Source organism: Exophiala bonariae, assembly GCF_035927105.1.
Source record: "Exophiala bonariae strain CCFEE 5792 chromosome Unknown scaffold_7, whole genome shotgun sequence".
Lineage (NCBI taxonomy): Eukaryota > Fungi > Ascomycota > Eurotiomycetes > Chaetothyriales > Herpotrichiellaceae > Exophiala > Exophiala bonariae.
In genome coordinates, this window is record NW_027042482.1 from 1,006,739 (window position 1) to 1,028,657 (window position 21,919).

Consider the following 21,919-nt stretch of genomic DNA (forward strand, 5'->3'; position numbering starts at 1 on the left):
GGAGAAGACAACACTCCCAGACCTTGAAAACGGCGATACCAAAGGCGGCGAGACATTCTTGGCATACACGTGATGAAAATCACGTGGTTGGAAAGGCTCGTCATCGCTTACGCGAGTTAGCTTTATGATCATCAGACTGCATGGACGTGAAGAGAGTCCCTAATCTTGCGCATACATTTAAAACCCTGAACGGCACTCACGATCAACTTGCTCTGGATGATTGTAGAAATAATTGTCTAGAGATACTTACCGCCACTCGGTGCCCAGCCCAACTCTACCGGTCACTATGGCCGGAGCAGGCACTTCAAAACCTCCTCTTGCTTTGGTAACAGGAGCAACAGGGGGAATCGGATATGCCACTTCACTTGCCTTGGGACGGCTGGGTTATTGTGTTGCGGTGCATTACAACTCTGCTGTTGAGACAGCTACCACACTTGTCAATGAACTCCAGTTGTTAGGCGTGAAAGCCGCCGCGTTTCAGGCAAACCTTTCATCATACGATGAAACAAGACGGCTTCATGGCGAAGTCGTCAAAAACCTGGGTCATCCAAGCATCCTGTTCAACAATGCCGGGGTGACTCAGGGCAAAAGCGGTGTCAAAGACATATCGGAGATCACCATAGACGACTTCGAGGCAACCTGGCGCACGAATTGTGGCACTGGATTTTTACTCACTCAGTTGTGTATCCCTGCAATGGTTTCCAGTAGTTGGGGTAGGGTGATATTTTGTTCCAGTGTGGCAGGCTTCACCGGTGGTGTCGTTGGGCCACACTATGCGTATGCCAGCGTTTTTCTCCCCGTGTATTTGAAATCGTCTCACTTCGCACAGGTCATCCAAATCAGCCATCCATGGCCTGGTACACTGGTTGGCAAATGCGTACGGAAAAAGTGGCATCACTGTCAACGGAGTCGCGCCTGCGTTGATCGAGGAAACCAAGATGCTGCCTGGTTCAAACTCGGAGCTCTCAGCTAGTACGTATGGATGAAGAAAGCATCGAGATCATGCTAACCCCGAAATCTTGTAGAAATACCCATTGGCAGGCTGGGAAAACCAGAAGAGATAGCAGAGACCGTTGTTTGGATTGTGAAGACCGGATACGTCCACAATAAGGTCGTCGCCGTTGATGGCGGCATGTTTATCCAGTAGAGCCTTGGTAGAAGAAGCACATCCACATCTGCAGAGGCTCAACCTCCCGCCTCCTTCTTCTTCCGAGCTTCTTCTTCCCGTTCTTTCTTTCTCTGCAGGAATCGCTCCCGAGCACCCATCTTATCAGATTCGGTGATTTTGCTCTTATTCTTCTCTTGTTGCGCCCGTTGCTCCTCTGCCTCGGCTTGCTTCTGCCTCTCCTCAATTTCCTCGATTTGACGCTCCATCATTCTTGTCTGTCGCTCACGTTGAGACATTCGAGCGTCTTGAGCTTTGGAGGATTTCCGGTATTCTTGAGGAGTAGAAGTCGCCTTTGCGTTCGCCGTACTCTGTTGGGTACCGGGTTTCTTTGGCGCGGAATTGAGGCCAGCAGAGAGCAACTGACGCTTGTCGACCACTTCTCCATCATCGTTCACAATAATTCTGGCGCCCTTTTCAATCAGTTCCTGAGCAATCTTGCTCTCTGACTCCTCATCTTCAGCTTCTACGATGACTTCCTCGCCGTGTTCTTTCCGTTTCAGGGCCGCATCTTCAGCCTCTTTGATGGATTTCATCCGTTCCTCGTCCTTCTCCAACATGCGTTTGTGGAAGGCTGTCATTCCACCTCCCTTACGCCTGCGTTCTTCCTCCAGAGCTTCACGCTTCTTCTCTTCCTCTTCCATGATCTTGAGCTCCTCTTGTTGCTTCTTGTACGCTCCAGTCACAAACTTCTCTTTGTCTGCAAATTCGTCTCCCTCTGCTTCTCTCTCGCGCTGCAGTAACTTCTCCCGGGCACGTAGTTGGTCCCTCTTCCGCACGTCAGCGCTATCCATCAAAGAACCCATGTATTTCGGTTTCGAGTCCTCGACACTGTTGGTTTTCTTCTCCTTGGGCACATGGAATGTTTCGTAGGCTGCATCGTAGTCATAGACCGAAGCGTCGATTTTCGACGATTCTTCATCATGTAGCCTCGCAGATCGGAGGGCAGACAAGTTCGTGTATTTGTCGGGTCCTCCACCAATCAAAGTCTTGGACCCAGAACCTTGCAATCCCGGCTTCGACAATGTTGGCGACTTCTGGGCCGGTTCCTGGTTGCCGTCGTCGTCGTCGTCAAACCCAGAGATCGGCTTCAAAGGCTTCAGACTTTTCTTTGCTGCGAACTGCGGAGGAGGTGGTGCTGATTCAGACTCATCGCGATCTTCGTCATCGTCGTCGTCGTCGTCGTCGTCGAAGATAGCCTTTCGCTTCTGTGGTGGTCTGGAGAGTCCCTGCTTGGGTTTGGCACCTAGCCCAAATGCCAGCGCTGGCATGTTGTCTCCTGAAATGTTGGAGGACCAAAAGTTTGGATGATCACCAAAGCGCAGCCGTTGGATGCAGGCGGTCACTATGGTGGCAGAACTCTTGGACAGGTTAGGTGGAGCGGCACTGCCGCTCTTAGCGCCGAGGAACCCGCCCCGTCTATCTGCGCCTAAAGATTGGATTCTTTCTTGGAGCACCCAGGGGCTGTCGAACAGTGGAGGGCCCATGAGATTCTAGGGGACCTCACCTATATCAAATAATATACCTTTAGTTTGGGCGAACTACACCGCGCTCACTAGACTTTTAATACTAGGCATCACTAAGAGAACGCCTAGAGAATCTCATTCCTTGGTAGCTTTATATTCTGAGAGCACGCCTAGGATAACAAAGAGTTAAGAGGTTGAAACTCTCAGGAGCACGCCTATGGCAATCCATAGTTGAAAGCTTAAGAGATTTAGGGGCACGCCTACGATAATCGACACTTAAGAGCTTAAAAGTTTCAGGGGCACGCCCTAGGCATTCAACAGCTATTTGACTTTGAATTCCAGGGACTCGCCCGAACTATTCAATTCTGGAAAAACGTTCTTCCTGCTATCTCGCTACCTGACCCCTTTACACCTCAGCCTCCTTCAACAAATCCTTCTTTCCAGCATCATTCCCAAAGGAATGTGCTCTGCGGCGACCACCAAACACCTTCTCCAGGTCCAGAAACTCCATATCTCCCTCCAAACGACCACATGCAGAATCTCGGCGCATCTTGAGGCCAAACCCATCATGTTTCGAACCCAACCCGTCCTTTTCTGCCAGCAAATGTTCAATGTCCCGAGGTGCGAAGGGCATGCATTGTTGCAGCCGGCGAGAAGCGCACCAGAACTGCTTGGAGACTCTATCTTTAGCAGCAGAGGCCGCAATAAAGGCCGTTAAATAGGCGTAATTTGGTGGTGGAGGACATAGAGTAGCTGGACGTTCAGGAAGGATCACAGTCTTGCAATCCGAGATATCGGAGATCTTCATACTCATATCCATGGCATTTTCTTCCTCCTGAGAAATGTGGAGGTCTTGAAGCGGCTCGGAAGAGGACGCATCTTCTTTTTCGGTGTCGGATTCGATCAGATTCTCATCGTGGTCGGACTGACGCTGTTTGCTTCGACGAGCTCGAGATTTCCTCTTCTGGTTCTTCGCATTTTTGGCTTGCTTAGCTGTAACATCTGCGATTGCGAGTAGCTTGGAAGTGTCCTCTTGACTGTGACCCTGGGTTCGTATGTTGATTTCTTCGAAACCCAGCACAATCTCTCGCAGCTCGTCATTCACATCTGTTGTGGTGAACTTGTCGTCAGCAGGATCCTGCGACATCATGAAGATCCTGTCAATGACATGCCGATAGCCTGCCTCGTCTTCATGACCATCATCAATATTGTAGAGACGTTTAGACAAATGTAAAGCCTCTGGAGCATCCCAATGGTCGCACATCTCCTTGAATTCGTGCTCAGCCTTTCCCACATGACAGCTACCTGGCATTCGAGTCCTCATCATTTCGGTTCTTGCATATGAAAAGTAAAAAGCACGGGGTAGATCATTTGCATTCTCTGTCCGACGGCTGCATTCACGAAGAGCTGCCGGCAATTCTGTGTCAAAGAGGCCCAGTTCTTCGCTTGCGTCAATCATCCAACGTGTTCTGTTGCAAAGGAATTTCAAGGGCTGCTCAACTTTGTCACTTCTTTCGACTTTGGACTCGAAAATCCATTGGCCCAAAGCATCTCTAGCCCCCAGCTTGTAAGAATGGTCTCCCTCCCTAATGCACGAATCGCAACGGCAGTCAAATTTGTAGAAGTGTAGAAGTTGCGCGCGGTGTTGAGGAACACTGGTTAGGATGCCGAACACGTAGCAAAAGGTAATCTCGTCTCCCTTCTTGATCGGTTTGCAGGCAGTGAGAGTAAGAGCGACGACACGTGGCAATTTACCCGTCTCGATCTCAGTGTTTCCTTGAACGCTTAGAATGGCGTTTGGAAAACAAGCATGATTTGCCAGACCTGTCAAAAGACCGAAAATGCAGGCTCCCTCGACGACCTCGTCATACACAGGGTAAGTGAAGCTGTCCTCGAGAAATCGCTGCGCACCTCGGGCACTATATCGCGCCTCAACGTCTGCCTGCTTTGCGATTTCTGGACACGCTTCGCGCCAGCCACCAAGCCATCCAAGCAGAGCTTCACAGATAAAGTCTATGGAATAGTTGCAGCTATTGACCTTGCGTGAGAAGCATTCTTCGATGTCGTCTGGATAATCCAAGCCATCGAGAGTCTGAGTCCATTTTTCCATATAGAGCTTTCGTAGCATTGACATATGTCCCGAGACGATTTGCATGTAATTCTGGAATAGCCCGAAATCGTCAAAGCCCTCTTGCAGCTCCCATGGACGACGATATGGTGTGAATAGAGGAAATGAAGCCCCGCTCTCTTTGTAGATCCGCTCTCCGGGAGCAATACCACATGGTGCGAAGAGACCATAACCTTTGCTATTTCCTGCATCCCGATAAATGGCTCTGAGGGGTTTGGGTTTGGGTTCGGTGAGGTTTTCAGAGTCCATGATGACGAGTCAAAGGATAGAGTACTGTTCCTATCTTGCTATCATCGATTCTCCTAAGTTCCTTCCCTAATCCGGACCGTCGAAAGTCACTGTTCTCTCAGAGAAGCAATCGCAAACTCCTAAGGATATAATATTCGAGAAACGCTAGACTTTTGAAGCAGACGTCGTTTGGGATACCGTATGAACAGGCAGGGGAGGGAGGTGGTTTGAGATCGTTGTTCTTCAAGGTGTGCGTGCTTTGGTGGCTATTGTTGCAGGATGTGCGCTGGGTTTTGGATTTGATTCGAGGACAACACGACCTTCTATCGTCAGTTAGTCTTTGGGACAGGCCATTGAATGGTGGGGCATACAAAATAGAGCGTCAGAGGCCGATCTGCTTTTGCTTGGTTTGAAACAAGAGGTTGAGGGATACTTATCGGACAACCGCCTGCTTCAATAGATTTTGCGCTGAAGCCAAAGTTAGTATCGCCCTTGGTCTTCTCCGGAAAGAGAGCAGAAGCTGCAAAGTAGTTGCTGATTGATCTTCTCATCCAACATAGCTCCAGGAAAACCACATCAAGTTCTCGTCTCTCTAGTAGAGAAACCAGCGATTTCTTCGGTTTTGAAAGACGAGAAAGATCCACCACTCGACTGAGGTTTGAACTGATGAGATATTGAGCAGTAAGAGTACCAGAGGTTCAGGATTATTCACTACGGGGCCAGAACACCGCGGGGCCTATCATGGAGTGTTTCACGGACAATAGCTCGCGTGGTCAATGAATTCGCGCCGAGCACTGGCACGCAGAGCTCGAACACGGACAGTAAATAGTCAAAGGACTATGAACAGATCAGCGACAATGAACTACTAGCCTGCGTGTCGCCAGACAGCACGTGTGGAGGCGATTACAGGGATAAAGACAAAAAGAAGTTGTGGAGCTACTTTGCCTATTCAAGAGAACGAGACACTGGTACTGGGGTTGACAAAGAATTCGCCAGATATAGTACAGCTGTTGGAAACGTTGAACAGGCCACAAATATGCTATAATAAACGGAACTCTTGTTGGACAAACGACATATGGCCATGAAGCCATACCCTGGAACCGAGGCCTTCCGGTGTTGTCTATAACGCAGGGGTGGAACATTATATACGACTGTCGTGTCCAATTTTCAAAGGCAGCCTGACTAGCGGTATACGGCTGAGAGGACAAAGAGTAGTTCAAGCATTTGACAATGTTTGAACAAGGTTGATTGGGAGAGCATGAGCGATCGGTGGGCTTAGCAGAGTTACAAGGCATGTATTTTGTGGGAAGTTGGCCTTCCCTGCTTGATCGTCATCTGCTTGGGGACTATTATTGATTGAGTTGCATCGCGGTATGAAAAGTGTCGAGAATGCTTGAGTGGATCTTCTGCCGTCGAATATTTGCATTTCGCAAAGAGCAGTATATTGAATTCGATACTCCGATCAGGCGACTGCCGTTATCCTTTGGTTCATGTGGCACTTCGTCAGTATTTCAAAGGGGATAGAACACCTAATCATCCAGCAGCCAGCAACAGCATCAAGTCTGACTGCTTTGTGTCTTGTTTACAAAGCTGGGTTTGTCTTCATCGCGAGACCAGGGGTGTCAGCAAGTCACTCACCGTTGATATTCGGATGCGAGAAGACTTGCCATGTTAGACCAGCAGCCTGGTCGCCAGCATTGTTCGGAGCCCATTGCTTAAAGCCCTTGTCGCTGGATGGCTTGGTGGGAATAGTCCTTCACGGTCTTAGTTGGATCTGTCTTTGATAATCGATGGAAGTTCTTAGTCGAAGAGGACAACGATGGTGCTTGAAAACCGCAATTATTCTCGGAACAGCCAGGCATTCGCAGATTGGGAATTCGGGAATCGGGACGAAGGACGCTTGGGAGAGAAGGATGGACATCACAGTGTCAAGAGGCAGGAAGGACAAAGAAATCAGGGGAATTTACAAGAGTTTGCGGTTCCCAGAAGTCTGACACAGGCGAGACTACGCCGAGAATCGCGGTTTCGGGAAAGCGGAAGGAGGAGGCCCTCAGGAATACCAACAATCGCGGCTATAGATATCTACTGTGTATGATTTAGAATTGCATCATCCTCATCGTCGATGGCAGCGACGGAGCCTGGCCAGCCTAGCCCTGAACATAACGATACATCTACTGAATCCCATTCGATCTGTCTCTACAATTCCCCGGGAACACTGGAATAGGAGAAGCAGGTAAAAAACACATATACACTTAGCCTCTGAGCCATTGTTAGACTCACATTCGGCTGATGCTCAGAGTGGATTTGCTACCAATTTACATTATCCAGAACTCCCCGTGAGCACCAAACGCTACTCAATGTCTGCCTATGCAAGATTAACTCATGAGAACACACAGTCCTAGATTCATGCACAGGGATTGGCAGACTTGGCGGAGTGTTTCAAAATACAAGCAATCGAGGAAATTCCAGCCAGGGCACGGTTTACTCCACTGTCCGTTCCCTCGACGTAACGAACAGGACAGTCTCAGAAAAAAAACATCAGGCCTTGGAATAGAGGCACTACTCGGTAGAGCACGATACAGAAGATCGGCCACCGACTACATCATTCATTGTGGATACAAAGACATGCCAACCTTGAGGGAAGTAATGGAGGCCCATTATTTTGCTTCGCGGTCACGACCACGATCTGTGGCGCACATCATATCTCATACAATGTTATCACGCAGCCTCGTCGATAGATGTATGACAGCATCAAAATTTGGAGTCGTACTCTGGAGACATCGACAACGTATGGCAGCCGGGATCTATATCAAATAAAATGTCAAAGTAGCACAAGTTTGTGGCACGGTGTGTAAAAGGACATAAATCTGGACAGGGCGCGGTCACAACACTGTGTCTCGTTTACACGACAAGACAGGCAGAAACTGTGAAAGGACAGCCTGATGCAATCGTCAAAGACATATATCCGCGCAGCTCCTTGTACGATTGCATCTTTGGCAAACGCTTGATGACCACGGGAAAACTGGAAGGATGGTGGGAGGTCAATCATATACAACGTGGGATTCCCACTTCATCACTTCATCGCATTCAGAGAGTAACGCCCATATCTCACACGCTGATAATTGTCTAATCCACAGGGGCGGACGCAGAGACATTTACATCAGGAGACTGTCGGGAGTCAAGAAGAGTCGACGCATTTTCGTCTCGAATCATCATCAAAGAAGGACTTCTACCACGAGTATGACCATCCAAGATTCGGCATGAAGTAAGATGGAAAGACTGAAATTGAACATTAGGGATCAACAGAACTCGTGCCTACAGGAGGCATTTTGGGAAGAGACAGGGCATGGACACCGAGCCGCTCATCTTTATCATTGTTACTGCAGTGGTGGTGTCCGCGTGCATAACGTGGGCGTGCTATGCAGGATTTTCCAATCGCGACAGGTTCCTCCCTGGCCAAACCAGCGTCTGATCCTCAGTTTGCATGCCTTAAAGCCAGCATCAATTGGACTGGGCAATAGCATACATAAGTCGACAGGTTGGGAGGCATACAATTACATAACGACAATGGGAGGGAGCAAGAGTATGTACTGATCGAGACGTCTGATAGCTAAACAGCAGGGTGAACAAAGCGAAAACACTTTGTCCATGGGCCTTGCCTGTTTGTACAACGATCCCCTTCATAGCCTAAACGGACGTTTGTTTCCTCCGTCGTTGGCACCAAACACAGTCTTTGAAGAGCTGCACGAGAAAGTATAGGGGTATCCATATCGTCATAGGTAACAGGACGAGTATAATCTGCAACCATAATGGCCAATCGCTGAAGCTATCTACAAATCTTTTTGCGATGGCATGTTCTTCATTGTGTTGGGGTGCGGTCGCGTTTGTCATCTTGTGGTACTGGACCAATAAATCTTAGAGCTCGCCCTTGAATATGATATCTTGATTCGGGCGCCTTTCCACGACCGAGATCCCGGAAGCGAAGCTTTCGGTATCTCAATCTATGCATCGTTATACATACAACAGGGCTGGCTGTGTGGGTAGATGTATTCTGATATTGCTCCTGAATTGCAGAAGACAGCTGGTCAGATGCCGAATGGGTGTGCCAGTGGAACCATCAAGAGCAGTCACCGGACTGGTTCGCATATAGATGCTATCAACCAGGAGTTGTGAAAACCTTGATCTTCTTTATCGATATGAAGACAAGGGTCAACAATAATGAATGATTTGCGTTTGAATGCACGGGCCTTGGCCACTCATAGCCATTTCCGGCCAGCAGCTGTAACCCGTTGTCTGAACACGGGACTTTTGATGGGATTACCGACGGTATAAAATGGGCTCATCAAAGTCTTCACCCATAACTCAAATACTTCATTCATAAATTGTCGAATTGCTTCTTCTGTCTGTGGACTGGTCGGATTCTGGGGAATTGATGTAGATGAGATGGTGGAAGCACGACTACCCGCAGAAGCATTCGTCAACGCACTAGGTTGATGAAGGAGCATGAAGCGACAGTTGGTACCAGTAATGAAGCAGCTGATATGAGAATTGGTGGGGGCGTAGTTGTCAATGACCTTGAGCCACATGTTTGGGGTCAACCATTGGACCTCCTCTACGACGTCCAAGGCAGCATGCACTATGAATTGATTCATGTAGCGGGATGTCTCTCCATTCCGGAAACGCGCAACACCATCACCCCCAGCCTTGGAAGTGCCAAACGTCAATTCGAAGACCGGAGAGTCTGTCGGTGAAATGATGACGAAGTAGTAGGACATGTTTGAGGTAATTGTATGCGACCAAATCAGCGAGAAGATTAGGCGAAGCCGCGCTCGCGAGGCTTGATGATCACGCCTGCCAACAAGAAAGATCGAATGAGACGATTCTTAAATTGCAAAGAATTGGATCCTACCCTAAGCTGAGAGGGATGGCGTGTGATCGGGGACCTAACTTTAATGTCTTTCGGCGGATACAACTTGGCGCCAAGCATATCAGGCCCTAAATCGCTTAGCCTCTTAGCTTTATCTTAGCCTCACAGCTATGACGATCATCGTCTCCAGTTCAGGGCTTTTGCCTCTTCTCATATTTCCGTCAAGCTCCCAATCCCACAGCTCTGATCAAGGCTCCGCTGATGATACTAGACGGCCATTTCTTCGTTGAAACTATGGCGGAGTAGCTCCTCATTCTACTGGCCTTATTGTTTCTGCCATTGGCCTGGACGAATACTGATGTGCTCTCCAAAGGCAGCCATGTCACCCAGATACTACCTAGGTACATTCCTGCCCAGCCTTTCTCTCGCGCCAATGTAAGTACCAAGCGCTGGGCAGCGGAGTGGAGATTGAGAGATTTTTGATTGCCAACACTCGTCTAGCTTGTCTCAAGCCTTGGTCCTGTTCTTGTGCCATATTCGATGACGTCCTACGTGACTTATCCTCCTTGTCATTCGAACAGGGTTTGTTGCAACTGCCCATCTTAGCCATCAGGCTGGAACCATGCACCGGAAAATGTAGCTCTCGTGAATTGATACACGAGACCAACGGAGACGAGTACTAACCAATAGTTACTTGTTGTCGAGATAAATGGTGCGCATCGTGGCAAGCACATCCTCGTCATCGACCCATTTATTCCTCCTTTTATGCAGCTTGATCTGTGTTCCATCCCTCATATTCAACACCCTCCGCCATGATCATTTTCCTAGTCTGGAGAAAGTCTGGGGAGGTCTTGGCATATGTTACAACCAAATCTCCTCTCGGCCAAATCTTCGGCTTGATAGAAGGAGGAGAAGAAGAGGAGAACCTGAAAGGCGTCTCGGCTAAGCTGATGTCTGTGGAATTATTTTAAAGCTACTGATGTGCCCAACGCTGCAAGCAGTCTTCTGCAGGTTTCTCCCATCAGACAAATATCACTCAGATAGGTGTTTGGCCTGCTTTACTACTTGCAATTCTCAATATCTTAATACTCTACAATGGCGTCTGATCGGCGAAGGTCCTCGGTCATCCAGGTGAATCGGGAGCATGATGGAGTGCTGAGAATCAACGACGAGTCCGTTCGGCGGATGTCGCACGCGAATGCTTTCATGGCAAATGATATCGCCAATGCAAAGCAGGCTTCGCAAAACGAAAAAGACTTGACTATTCGAGATGCCGTAAAGCTGTACAAGAAAGGAGTTTTGTTCTCCTTGCTTTTCTCTTTGGCGGTCGTCATGGAGGGTGAGTATCACATGTGTTTGATAGCAGTCCATATTCTAACCATCTTAAAGGTTACGATCTGTCGTTGATGGGGTCCTTCTACGGGTTTCCACCATTCAAGAACAGATATGGGACTGAGCCTGATCCCACCGACGGAGGTATGGTCATCTCGGCGCCATGGCAGAGTGGTCTTTCAAACGGTGTTCAGGTTAGTATTGAACCAACATGACCCACTACCACGCTCACAGAGGTATAGGTTGGTAGTATTATCGGACTTTACCTCAATGGTTGGGTTTCGGAAAAGATTGGCTACAAGAAGACAATGTTTGGCTCACTCATTCTTATGTAAGTCTTTGCTCGAAATACGAACACTGGAGCTATACACGATTCAGATGCTGTACACATCAACGATGCTGATCGTGAGCCTCTCATTTCAGGATTGCCTTTATCTTCCTCCCGGTTTTTGCGACAAATATTGAAACAATTCTGGCCGGCACCGTGCTGATGGGAATTCCATGGGGTGTTTTCCAGACCCTTACTTGCACATATGCTTCTGAAGTTGTGCCTACTATCCTCAGACCATATGTAAGTGCACACCCTTGGTGAAATGTCGTCTATTTGTAGGAACACAACACTTATGATCTCTCAGCTCACAACATACGTCAACTTATGCTGGGTTTTTGGTCAATTGGTCGCCGCTGGTGTCCTTCGAGGTTTCTTGCAAAGGTCTGACCAGTGGGCTTACCGAATGTATGTTGAACACAACCCTCTGCCGTTGCCGTAGGCTAACATCAATACTCTAGCCCGTTTGCTCTTCAGTGGGTGTGGCCAGTTCCCATCTTGATCGGCACAATCTTCGCTCCAGAGTCTCCTTGGTGGCTCGTTCGCCAGGGTCGCCTCGAGGATGCAAAGAAATCCCTGTTGCAAATAACTACCCGTGACTGTGGAGTTCCTTTCGATGTGGATTCCCAAGTACAGATGATCAAAGCGACAAATGAACTCGAAGCGGCGATTTCCTCGGATACTTCTTATCTTGCCTGCTTCAAAGGTATTGATGCTCGACGTACCGAGATTGCCTGTGTCGCTTGGGTGGCCCAAGCCTTCTGTGGTGCTGCTTTGATGGGTTATTCAGTCCAATTCTACCAACGAGCAGGTCTCTCCGATGAGAATGCGTTCAACATGAACATTGGTCAATATGTCATGGGAGCCATCGGTACTCTCCTTTCATGGTGGCTGATGACCTATGTCGGCCGTCGCGCTATCTACTTCTACGGTCTCCTTACTATGCTCTGTCTGCTCCTTGTAGTGGGTGGTTTGGGAACTATGCCGCCAAGCGCCGGCCCTAGTTGGGGTATTGGCTCGATCCTATTGGTCTACACGTTCGTTTACGACTTCACTGTCGGCCCGGTTTGCTATTCCATCGTGGCCGAAATCCCTTCCACTCGCCTCAAAATCAAGACAGTCGTTCTGGCCCGCAACTTCTACAATATGGTATGTTTCTTCAAGAGAATTCTCCTCGCCTCCTCTCACTTTTGCTTCTCACTTTTTCTTTCCCTTTTTCTTCTCGTTGTCTATTCGTCTCCTTGCTAACTGGCTATCCAGGGAGGTATTGTGAACAACATTTTAATGCCTCGTATGCTTGGATTAAATGCGTGGAACTGGGGAGCAAAGACAGGTTCGTGATCTAGAGAAAGTGAATTGAGAAGAAATACTGATGACTATTGCAGGTTTTTTCTGGGCCGGTGCATGCTTCTTGCTTTGCGTGTGGACGTATTTCCGACTTCCTGAGCCTAAAGGACGTACGTACGGCGAACTTGATGTCCTCTTCGAGCACAAAGTCAGTGCACGCAAGTTCCACAAGACCAAGGTCGATCAATTCGCAGGCGAACATACCGAGATCGTCCAGGAAACTTCTGACAGTGATGTCGAGAAGGCACAGCACGAGCATAAGGTTTAAGTGCCCGAGGACTAGCTATGTACGACTGGAGTGATTGTAGAAAATTGAGAGCAAATGCTTGATGGCTTGAGGTAGGGATACTTTTGGTTGGGAGATCCAAGAATGCCTAAGCTCGAGAGGTGGACGAGTGAGCGGATCTCTCCAGAAGCTATCATGTCGATAAGCGCAAACCACGATATCGGTATACTACATTTATTCAAACTGCACTATATACCCTATCTACCTTCTATTATATTCTTCTTGGTCCTTATAATTCTTTAATTCAGGTTATAATAGAGGTAGAATGTTGCTGTTGCTGTTGCTGTTAGTGCTTTAATATTCGTACTGATGTCTAAAGCTAATACTAGTAGGTGCCCCACGAATCTTGTCTTTCTAGAAGGGGAAGCGGTTTATATACTTACTTTATTAATGTGAAGCACTTCTTCTTTCCCACCTTTAGTATAGAAGGAATTACTAAGTCCAGGGGGCTACAGAAGATCTTATCTAGAACCTCTCCACGCGCTATTTAGGTGGCGTAGGTATATAGTCTAGAATAATATTACAAACTAAAAAACTAATGCTAATATCGATGCTGATGTCGATGCTGATGTCGATGCTGATGTCGATGCTGATGTCGATGCTGATGTCGATGCTAACGTCGATACTAATGTCGATACTAACGTCGATGCTGATGTCGATGTCGAACTTGCAGCCCATCTTTCCCTCAAGGGAAACGGTAAGTCTTGGCAAGGCTAACCCATTTTGGAACAAATATCAACAAAAGCAGTCACTCCAACCAACGACACCAACCCCCGGCATCCTCAAGCATCTTACCCATCCTCTTTCGACAGTGATATGAAAGTAGTGTATTATGTGACAAGCATCGAAAACATGGACTCAGAATTAGCGTACATGACTTCTACGGAGATCGCGCAGTCGATGAAAACTGCCCATCTCGAACTCGCCTACGAACGCGCTCTCCGACAAGCCGAACGAATCTACGAGGAAGAACGAGTCCGGGCTATCCGCGTATCGCTGCTACTACTTGAAGATGAGAACGAAGAACTACAAGAGCAGGCGCTGCAATATGAAGATCAGCACAACTTTATGGAGGAAACAAATGAGGAGCTTCGAGATCAAGTCGCAATAGTGGAAACGGACTTGGAGCAGACACAGATGGACTTGAAAGCGCGATTACGCGACTTGGATCACCTCAGAGCCGAGGTAAACGCGTTGAACGCAGCCAGCGCAGATGCGACCAAACTGCTTTCAGAAAAATTGGCGCTCGCGAGAGAATTGAACATCTTGAAGCCTGAGCTCGAACACTTGAAATCGCACACGTCCACTCAACAAAAGTTGCTCTCGGAGAAACTAGCCCTGGAACGCGAAGTCAGTTCTCTGCAAGTTGAGTTGGACACGGAAAAGAGAACTGTACATCGAATCAAGGCGCAAGAGAAATCATCTGCCAGCGACGAAGCCACAATAACGGCCGAGATCGAGGAGTTGAAGAAAGAGCTGGCCCGCGCTAAGCGAGAGGCTCAAAAGACAGATCGTGAGAATCGCAAGAAGACGGCTGAATGGGAGGGCCAGAAGGATCATTTGGAAGAGAAATTGGAGGCATACAAGAGCAAACTTCGAGGAATGAAGGACCAGCTTTCGGAAGCCCAAAGCGAGATCGAGCGATTGCAGGCTGCAAAAATGGCGCAGTCAACCGAGATGACCAAGATGCGGCTTAACGGTGGTGCAGCGGCAAATCCTAGAAAGAGAAATGTTGCTCACTTCGATCCTGACATGACGATCGGCACTCCAGGAAATGGTGGGCCTGCAGCAAAGAAGCAGCGATTTTCAGTCAACCCAGGCGACAAATCGACATTTTCCATGACACCGTTCTTGAACCGTACTCTCAGCAGTCTGCCCGAGTCTCCCACTGCAGAAGAGAACGAGCCTCAAAAGAAGAAGCAGAGACAAAAAGCTGGAAAGGGTCAAACCGATACTGCTGCTGAAGATGCGACGGAAGCGCTACCAAAGGCGAAGACTGCACGTTCAGTGCCTGAGAAGCCCTCGGCGACCAAGAAACCTGGACAGAAGAAAACCCAATCTGCTCAACCGCTCAAAGAAACAACCAATGCCAAAGCCAACACAACCATGAAGAAGCCTCAACTCGAGAAACTCATGGAGGAAAGCTCCGACGTGGACAGTGACCAGGAAAAAGACGAAACCGATGGCAACACAGAAAATGTGACCGAATCGACCACGCAACACACAAGCGAAGCCACCACCAAGGCGGAGAGACTCTTTCCCAAGCGAACTAACATTTTCGATGAAGAGGATGGTGCATCAGCTCCCAAGGTTAGAAATCTCGGTGGTGGACCTGGTGCCCTTGGACGACTGAATTTGAAGGCTAAACCGAATGGTAAGGCAAAGGTGTTGGCAGAGTTCTCTCCGCTAAAGAAGGATCGAAGGGCGATGGACTCGGTTCTGGTATGATCTGATTGTCTAATGGACGAGAAATGATATGTGGCCACGATTATGCGTTCTAATGAGGTGCTGTGGGGTTGGGTTGAGCATTTTTCTTGAAGAATATGCTTCCTATTAGCATACAGAACAGTGTTTTGCGTAGTATTGGAACTTCAAGATTGTGATTCCCAGTGTCAAGATCATGATGCCTCCCATTTTTGTTTCTATTGGCAAGGCATGTGGGCAGGCTACATGCAAGGACAATTAAAGCGGCACAAGGCTGATACCTAACTCGTGTGGCCGCTTTAAATAACCGCAATGAATTGAAGTCGATATCAAGAAACATTTCCACCAGGTGCATCTCTGCTTCCAACATCTCACAGCTCCTCACCCGCCGTAGTCCTTGCAGCACACTCTCTCCCACCTCGGAGTCCTGCAAAGGCCACCGTGCTATGCCATCATGTAACCCACCATCGCAACTCCACCGCTCAGCACGGCAAGCACTTTCCTCTCCTCTCCTCACTTTCCCACACCAATTCCTGGTCCTGCGAGGATCATCCTCCACCTGCGTGACAGCATCATGGAGCAGTGGGACGTTCTGTACCTCATCGCGAGCTGGACTTACATTTTCACGTTCCACATCACCTACACCATGCTCACCCTGGGTGGCCACGAAGTGGAAACGCTTCGCTTCATCGCGGCGCTGGACTGATCGGCAGGGCAAAGACCAGTTCGCCCGCGCGGCCAAAGTTCAAGGCCTCAAAAGTCGTGCGGCATTCAAATTACTTCAGATCAATGACAAGTATCGGCTATTTAAGCCTGGAATGACTGTCATCGATCTAGGGTTTGCGCCGGGCAGTTGGAGTCAGGTGCGATGAATATCTCTTCCGAAACATATCTATCTATACAAGTCATCTAACAGGGTCAACTACCGCTCGTAGGTTGCAATCGATTTGACAAAACCCCGCGGCCGTGTTCTCGGTGTCGATCTCATACCAGTACAGCCACCGAAAGGAGTATCTGCGATTCAAGGCAATTTCCTGTCTCCAGATGTCCAAGCGGAAATCAAATCGTTTCTACGTGACCCCGACAAGGGACGTCTCCGCCAAAGCCACCCGATCTTCGAAGTCGGCTCGGAAAATCCATCTCCCACCAACAGCGACCTAGCCACCGCGGTCGACCAAATGAAGATCGAAGAGGAAGAGACAGGTTACCTCGAGCGACAGCACAGCCTCGGCACCGCCGTTGAGGAAGAGGGTGACCAGGAGAAACAAGACGAGGCTGCGGCCCAGCACCTCGATAAGACGGTAGACGTCGTCTTGAGCGACATGTGGGAACCCTGGGACCCGCTTGACGGCATGTACAAGAAAACAATCAGTAACCCATATCGCAGGTTAATGAACACGAGTGGTAATGCGTTCCGCGACCACGCCGGTAGCATGGTACGTGGATATTTGTCCCTTGCATATTCTCTCTCCATCAAAGTCGCATCCTAATCTGTGTCCTAGGACCTCTGCCGCTCTGCCCTGTATTTCAGCTATGACACCCTCAAGGTGGGCGGCCACTTCGTGTGTAAATTTTACCAAGGAGCGGAGGATAAGGCGCTCGAGAAGAGCCTCAAGGCCATGTTTCAGAAGGTGCATCGCGATAAGCCCGAGAGCTCACGCAGTGAATCTAAAGAGGCTTATTTTGTGGGCATTAAGAGGTTGGCCAAGGTTGATCGGGATGCGGTCTTCAGTGAGGGTTGATGTCTCTTAGCCTCTGCTCTTGTTTTAGTATGACTGCTCTGGATCCGAACACGGCCAGCGTGCCTGGACAGTAAAACACTCAGCGCTGCATAAATCCCAAGATCCCATCGTCCCTCATCACTGTTGTAAAAACAACCAACGATCTCACCTCTGCCCTTCCCGAAACTTTCAAACTCAAAGTAACTCGCCCTCCCCCTCGTCCCCATCCTCATCCTCCTCACTGAAATCAATATCCTTCTCCGCCGCCTCAGCAGCCCTCTGCACGTCCTTCAACCCACTCAGCTCCTCAACGTAATCGCGCTCGTTCAAGGCCTTCAACACAAACTCCCAGCCCTCGCTCCGGTACGCGTCGACGATCTTGTCGGAACACGCACTGCAGCAATCATAAGAGCGACCAGTAATGTTCAGATTCGAGAAGGTCGATAGGAATCCGCGGATCTGGTGCGGCACGATGCCGAGGGGATGTTCGACTGCTTCCTCCGCATCATTGGAAGATGAAGTGCGCGCGAGCGTGGCGGGCGCAGAGGCGCCGAGCTGATGTTGCAGGACGGAGACGAGGAGTTCGACGAGTAGGGCGGATGCGATGGCTGCGATGCCCGGGCGGGTTACTGTGCACTGCTGGTCGAGGGTCTGGTCTTTCATCGAGTCGGCGGGCGCGACGACGTCGTTGCAGAAGTAGCAGCCGAGTTCTGATTCCGACGACGCGGGATCTGTCTGCTTCACGCCATGTCGCATCACCACGTAGGTATCGAACCCCAGCGCCGCGTTCATCACGATTTTGCCTGCTGATTTGCCCATTACGGTTGGGAGCCAGCGTGACTCGCGCGTGTCCATGAGGAGGAAGATGACGTCGTGTTCGTCCACTAGTTTCTGCAATTTTTCGTAGTCGGCTTTTGTCTTCTCAACGTCTGTGGTCGGGTGGCCCGCCATGGGTACGGATAGGACATGGCCTTCGGATTCCACGCCCGGATAGATCAATTTGAGGGCCTCGGCGGCCGCTATGGCTTTCTGCTTGCCCCCACCGAGACAATCTTCAAAATTGAACAGTGGTTGACGGACAGGGTTGGAAAACGAGACCGTGCCATTATCGACGAATGTAATCTTTCGAACTCCCCATCCCATCAGATTGCGCGAGACATAGCTTCCCAAGGTGCCAGCACCGAGAAGTAGACATTTCGTCTCTTTGATCTTATCCAAATTTAGATTCGGACTAATCCGCCATTTCATCAACTTGAGATTTAGGTCTACCGAACTGTCGGCAAGTTTCTTTGGATCCATGTACTCAGTCAGGTTTGCGAGACGGCCGCTGAGCTTGCCCTGTACATTGCGTTCCCAGCCAACAACTTTGGGGGTCGGTGGAATCTGTGATGTGGTGGTAGTGGAAGATGAGGGCTCAACGGTTGGTGCTGATGTTGCTGAAGACGATGACTGACGTGGTTTCTTGCTCTCTTTCGAGACTTGCATTGTGAATATGATGCTGCGCGCGGCGTCTCTCCGCATTTGTGTCTCTCTGTATGCCAGGATCTGTACCTTGTCCAATTTCCATCTTTGTCGAACAAGTACAAGCAAGTTCCGTAGCATCCAGCCCGGAGCGGCTGGGTCGGTATAATTCGAAGGGTCCGCGAAACACACATATCTATCTTTGGGATCGATTCCATCGAAGAACCCCGTCTCATAGCTGGATAGTGAGCTCACAGTCCAAGTGTACCCTAAATTTGCTGATGGGGTGAGTGGCGATCGAGGAGATGTTGGCCCAAAATCCGAGTCTCCTGCATCGTCATCGACCGGCTGGTGGAATGCGCCGTAGTCTTTTCGCACGAGGAAAAAGCCGTGTTGTCGGGTGTCGACGCCATATCTCCAAGTCATGACCTTATCGACAAGGTTGGTGCTTTCAATGGAGTTGAGCTTCGTATATGGAAATTTTGCGTCCGAAGTCGGCGGTGAAGCTATTGAAGAGGAGTCATCACCCTCCCCAGGCACCCAAGAGGGATCCTGGGTCAACGCGGGAAAGGCGAACCAGTAATTGAATTTGTATTTCTTCAAGTCCGCAAATGACAGTACAAGAAATGAAGCCAAAAGAGATGGACAAGAGTAAATTGTCCCATCGTTAATGGCCTCCCAAATCGTCCTGCCAGCTTGTTGGATCAACTGGAGCTTATCGATGTTGCGATATTCTTCGATGGTATTGAGGTTTTTGATGATACCTTCAGCTCGGTAGTAATTTGCCGGAACATCATCGCTGGTCAATGCATTTCCATGCACTTGCATGCGACAGGAATGCTCTTTGGCGTCGGAAGGTCGGATCTCATACAGACCCAGTAGCTTACGGGCTGAGTCGTCGAGTTTATCATGGTTGATCTTATGGGATGCGAGAGACGCGTAGAAGGGGATTTCAATATCAGATGCAAACGGGACGTACTGCATCTTGGATTCGGGTTCTTTGGTTATTGGCGTTCAACAATCGCCCGCTTTAGAACGGGGAGCGTAGTCCGGGAATCAATAAGTGGTGAGTCGATGGTGTTCGCAGTACTCCGTATCTAAGCTTCGAAAGCGTACGAGCAACACCACTTCAAAATGACGACCAAGCGATGGATAGGCAGCAAGGCTCCAAGGAGGCAGGCGTCGAGGTTAGATGGGTGGCTGGTGACCTTAAATGGAGGAGTGTGGGTGACAAACGGGCCTGGGTTGGATATCAGATGGCCACCCAATCGGAATAATCGATCCGGTCATTTGACGCGCTCATTGCATCAAATGACCACTTAACGCGTCCCACACCGAGGTATGATCTTTATGGCTGCTGCTAGAAGACGACCTGACATTACACAGTATCTGGATAATCAAGACAGATCCGCTTTATGGTAGTGACAAAACGAACCAAGGAAAGGGCTGATTTGTTTCATCAAGAGTTCAAGAAAAAACCAGAGATAAGGCTTCCTCACGCCGTCTTCTGAAGCCTCGCGATTTCACTCCAGACCACTTCAGGCGAGCCTCGTCTAGGCCCGAGCTTGGGTCTATAAGCTTGAACAAATCATATCAAAATGCTCATAGGTATCTGCGGGTCAATCTGCTCCGGCAAACACACGACAGCCGAGTATCTGGTGCAGCACCATGGGTTTCTTCGGCTCCATCTACCCACCACCAGATCTCTGCCACAACATGAGCACATCCATTCTCCCTCATCGTCCTCCACGCTGGACGGAGATTTATATGACGCAAAGCAGAAACTCAACCATGAGCGTCTCCTCCCGTCCGTGACGGACCAACGTGGCACACGAGGCCTGACGTTTCCCGATGTGGACTCGTTGCTAGAGTTTGTCACGAAGCGATGGCGAGAACATTGGGTACTTACAGATATCGTTGACGAGGCGACATTGGAGGCGTTATTGAGAAGGCCGTTCTTCCTGCTCATCAATGTCGATGCGCCTGTTGGATTGAGGTATAAACGGTTTAGTGATCGGTGAGTTGCCTCTTTTTTGTTGTCTTCCGTGGATTCTTTGTCGAGCATACAAGAGAGGTGTGGTTGGGTCTGTGAGTGTTTACTTACTCTGGGACGTTCTTCATGCTGGATATCTTCTATTGAATTGGACCAAACCGGATGGAGGAGGTGATAGAGGAAGAAGATGAATCGTCAGACGTTTCTTGTCATGTACCCAGACCAGAACACATTCTTTTCCAAGCTCCAAGCAACAATCTGATTAATCTACCGTCTCTCTGTCTAACCACAACAACAGCTGCCACAGGCGAAAACTCCCACCAATGCCAATATTGGACTTCATCTCATACAACGACCTCCAACTATACGGCAGCGCCACCAACCTCACATCAAGCCCGAGCACTCCAACCCAACCATGCACTCCACCACCGTCCTCCAAACCCCACCACCGCGGCACCGCACACCTCCATGCACACGCGCACCTCCAGATCCTGAACTCATTCCACAACCCACAAGCCTACTCGACATTCCTCTCGACGCTCGACCTCGCATCACCGACACGCCTGCGGCCCACATGGGACGCATACTTCATGACCCTCGCCTCGCTGGCATCCCAACGGTCCAACTGCATGAAACGGCGCGTGGGGTGCGTGCTCGTGCACAACAGCCGGATCATCTCGACGGGGTACAACGGGACGCCGCGCAACCTGCGCAACTGCAACGAGGGCGGGTGCGAGCGCTGCAACGCCGCGAGCAGCGGCGGCTCCGCGCTGTCGACCTGCCTGTGTCTGCACGCCGAGGAGAATGCGCTGCTGGAGGCCGGCCGCGAGCGCATCCGCGAGGGCGCCGTCCTCTATTGCGACACTTGTCCGTGCTTGACCTGTAGTGTCAAGATCGCCCAGGTCGGTGTCAAGGAGGTCGTGTTTAGTCAGAGCTATAATATGGATGATGCGAGTCGGAGGGTCTTGCGTGAGGCCGGCGTCGGCTTGAGGCAGTTTAGTCCCCCGAGGAGTGGGCTGTTGGGTTGGGATGGGATTGAGGAGTTGGGATTTGGTGGGCTTGAGCGTGGTGATGATCCGGGGAGGGAGCTGGTGGTGGTTACCAATGGGAAGTAGTTTGGAGTTGTGAGTTGATGAAGGCTACCCCAGAACGGTCCATAGCCTAACTATGAAA

At 49.7% G+C, this 21,919-nt stretch overlaps 8 protein-coding genes across 8 annotated transcripts; 4 read left to right on the plus strand and 4 right to left on the minus strand.

The window, feature by feature from the left end:
- Positions 1 to 286: 286 nt before the first annotated feature.
- Positions 287 to 1,147, plus strand: LTR84_012373 (uncharacterized protein; the record flags this gene model as incomplete). Its single annotated transcript, XM_064855897.1, has 3 exons — positions 287 to 777; positions 830 to 972; positions 1,026 to 1,147. The coding sequence occupies 3 exons, from the start codon at positions 287 to 289 to the stop codon at positions 1,145 to 1,147; spliced, it is 756 nt and encodes a 251-aa protein (XP_064708557.1).
- Positions 1,148 to 1,185: 38 nt separating this feature from the next.
- LTR84_012374 (uncharacterized protein) lies at positions 1,186 to 2,652 on the minus strand (the record flags this gene model as incomplete). The annotated part of the gene is made up of 1 exon (XM_064855898.1): positions 1,186 to 2,652. The coding sequence occupies one exon, from the start codon at positions 2,650 to 2,652 to the stop codon at positions 1,186 to 1,188; it is 1,467 nt and encodes a 488-aa protein (XP_064708558.1).
- Positions 2,653 to 3,037: 385 nt separating this feature from the next.
- LTR84_012375 (uncharacterized protein) lies at positions 3,038 to 5,008 on the minus strand (the record flags this gene model as incomplete). Its single annotated transcript, XM_064855899.1, has 1 exon — positions 3,038 to 5,008. One exon carries the CDS (start codon positions 5,006 to 5,008, stop codon positions 3,038 to 3,040), a length of 1,971 nt encoding a protein of 656 aa, XP_064708559.1.
- Positions 5,009 to 9,243: 4,235 nt separating this feature from the next.
- Positions 9,244 to 9,762, minus strand: LTR84_012376 (uncharacterized protein; the record flags this gene model as incomplete). The annotated part of the gene is made up of 1 exon (XM_064855900.1): positions 9,244 to 9,762. The coding sequence occupies one exon, from the start codon at positions 9,760 to 9,762 to the stop codon at positions 9,244 to 9,246; it is 519 nt and encodes a 172-aa protein (XP_064708560.1).
- A 1,187-nt stretch (positions 9,763 to 10,949) lies between these two features.
- LTR84_012377 (uncharacterized protein) lies at positions 10,950 to 13,129 on the plus strand (the record flags this gene model as incomplete). The annotated part of the gene is made up of 8 exons (XM_064855901.1): positions 10,950 to 11,193; positions 11,244 to 11,380; positions 11,429 to 11,517; positions 11,610 to 11,757; positions 11,822 to 11,922; positions 11,976 to 12,663; positions 12,775 to 12,847; positions 12,900 to 13,129. 8 exons carry the CDS (start codon positions 10,950 to 10,952, stop codon positions 13,127 to 13,129), a joined length of 1,710 nt encoding a protein of 569 aa, XP_064708561.1.
- Positions 13,130 to 13,999: 870 nt separating this feature from the next.
- On the plus strand, positions 14,000 to 17,313 carry LTR84_012378 (uncharacterized protein; the record flags this gene model as incomplete). Its single annotated transcript, XM_064855902.1, has 4 exons — positions 14,000 to 15,589; positions 16,285 to 16,434; positions 16,507 to 17,007; positions 17,074 to 17,313. 4 exons carry the CDS (start codon positions 14,000 to 14,002, stop codon positions 17,311 to 17,313), a joined length of 2,481 nt encoding a protein of 826 aa, XP_064708562.1.
- A 174-nt stretch (positions 17,314 to 17,487) lies between these two features.
- Positions 17,488 to 19,737, minus strand: ATG7 (Autophagy protein 7; the record flags this gene model as incomplete). The annotated part of the gene is made up of 1 exon (XM_064855903.1): positions 17,488 to 19,737. One exon carries the CDS (start codon positions 19,735 to 19,737, stop codon positions 17,488 to 17,490), a length of 2,250 nt encoding a protein of 749 aa, XP_064708563.1.
- Positions 19,738 to 20,351: 614 nt separating this feature from the next.
- On the plus strand, positions 20,352 to 21,861 carry LTR84_012380 (uncharacterized protein; the record flags this gene model as incomplete). The annotated part of the gene is made up of 2 exons (XM_064855904.1): positions 20,352 to 20,770; positions 21,054 to 21,861. The coding sequence occupies 2 exons, from the start codon at positions 20,352 to 20,354 to the stop codon at positions 21,859 to 21,861; spliced, it is 1,227 nt and encodes a 408-aa protein (XP_064708564.1).
- Between the last annotated feature and the right edge of the window lie 58 nt (positions 21,862 to 21,919).